Source organism: Orycteropus afer, unplaced genomic scaffold, assembly GCF_000298275.1.
Source record: "Orycteropus afer afer isolate SDZICR_OR568_19922 unplaced genomic scaffold, OryAfe1.0 scaffold00253, whole genome shotgun sequence".
Lineage (NCBI taxonomy): Eukaryota > Metazoa > Chordata > Mammalia > Tubulidentata > Orycteropodidae > Orycteropus > Orycteropus afer.
In genome coordinates, this window is record NW_006921840.1 from 3,604,595 (window position 1) to 3,606,486 (window position 1,892).

General features: G+C 34.4%; 1 protein-coding gene across 1 annotated transcript in view; it reads right to left on the reverse strand.

Moving 5' to 3' along the window:
• Nucleotides 1-1,892, reverse strand: part of CFAP54 (cilia and flagella associated protein 54) — a 602,528-nt gene that overhangs the window by 497,914 nt on the left and 102,722 nt on the right. The window contains 1 exon segment of the mRNA XM_042782173.1: nt 1,132-1,208. Within this exon segment, the coding sequence (XP_042638107.1) occupies nt 1,132-1,208 (77 nt within the window).

The following is a 1,892-nucleotide window of genomic DNA, read 5'->3' on the forward strand; positions in this document are numbered from 1 at the left end:
AACTATATCCTGAGTGCTTTCCTGAACTTGAATTGTAGCCTGTTGCTTCCCTAATAAACCCCATAATCTGTGAGTTCTGTGTGGCCACTGCAGCTAATTACTGCACCCAGCAGAGAGGTAGTGGGTGCCATGAGAGGGGTGGCTGGTGTCAAGGATGGTAAAAGGGCTGGAGGGTGGTGGCTTGTCTGGCCTCATAGGAGCAGGACTCGGGCTGCTGATGGTGATTCTTGTCTTCCTCTTATGAAGTTAGAGGAAGTCAAAAGATTTCACTTCCCTGCTCCTTTAGCAACTGGATTCCTCTCTAGAAAAGTATTTATCAACTATAGTCTATGAAACACTAGTGTTCTAAACAGATATTCTAAAGTGGTTAAAAGAGGTTTTATTCTCAGATTATGAAACATATGGTATTCTATATCTCCTTCTTGGAAAACTGCAGTATACCTAAATAAATTAATGCCTCTGAGAAGTCTCACAGTAAATAAACCTATTTGTAAATCCAGAGTCACCCAAGATTACTTGATCATAGCATCCTTTTCTGAAGTATAGTATTAGCATCACATACGATAAAGTTTGGAAATTCTGTTCTTGATCTTGCCTATAAATGAATGTTTATTTGATACACAGATAGACAGACAGATATGGCTGTTCCCCAGACTCCGAATTCAGTCCAACAACACAATCCATGAAATAAGGAAATATTCAGAAAATCATAAGCACATTCAAGGAAAATAGGAACAGCCATTTATCTCCCCATCCTCTTTCTTCCTCTCAAAGTAAAGCTCACTGAGAACTTACCATGTGTCAAGCATTGTTCTAACTGGATTTTATACAGGTAATAACTCATTTAATCTGTCAGAGTGTGTGCTGAGTAGAACATCTCTGCTAAGTTTATGAATCACAACACATCCAAAGTATTCATAATAATGTAACTATAAATCCTTTCAAAGATATTTCTCTAGTTTTTGTTAATAATAAAAGCAAAATTACAAAAGTTCCTGTAATTCTCAATGTATGAAGAAACCATAAATTCTTAAAGTTTAAATATTCACAATTATTTCTACAATGAACTACTATATATTAACAAATCTGACACGTGTTTTTAACTGTATTTTCTAAAATATTTTGTAATACCTTTAATATTGGAAGACTTTCAGAGCTCCCTTTTGAGTTTGTAGGCAATTCACCACTCCCTCTTTTCAAAGGTAACTCTGTGAAAAGAAAGAGAGCAGAGAGGGAAACCGGTGAGAGAGGAGGAGGAAGAGGTAAGGAAGAAAAGTGGGGGGAAAAAGGAGGAAGAGGTAGAAGAGTAGGCAGGAGGCAGAAAGAGAGAAAGGCAAAGAAGGTGGAATGAGAGAAAAGGAAAGGAGCAAAGACAAAAATGAAAAGGTAATCATGAGTCATAATCATAAAAAGAGTTATGGTGAATTGGTTATCTTTTTCATTATCATAATCTTAGAAGCTATTGAACACTGAAGAAATTCATTAAGGAACAACTTGTTTCTTTCAGATAATTCTTTTTTCTTTATGTAAGATACTTTCAAAGTACCTTGCAATATAACAAAATCAAGAATCTTGATTATGAACAAGATAATATCACTGGTAAAGAAATTTGCCTTCCTGTGCATTTTATAAAGTCCATTTAAATGCATTCAGACAATAACAGCATACAACCCTTGTGAATTTGGACCAATACCAAGGAAGGCTGGTCAAAATTAGAGAAACAATTTAAAAATTTTTACATGATGATATATCTTAAAATTTATTAAATAATTCAAATTAGTAAAATATTACTTAACAAACAGACAAATATCTTGAAGGGGACTCCTTTCATTTTTAAAATACAATTAGAAGCAAAGGAATTGTGGCTAATTTGGTAAGCTGTAATATTAATG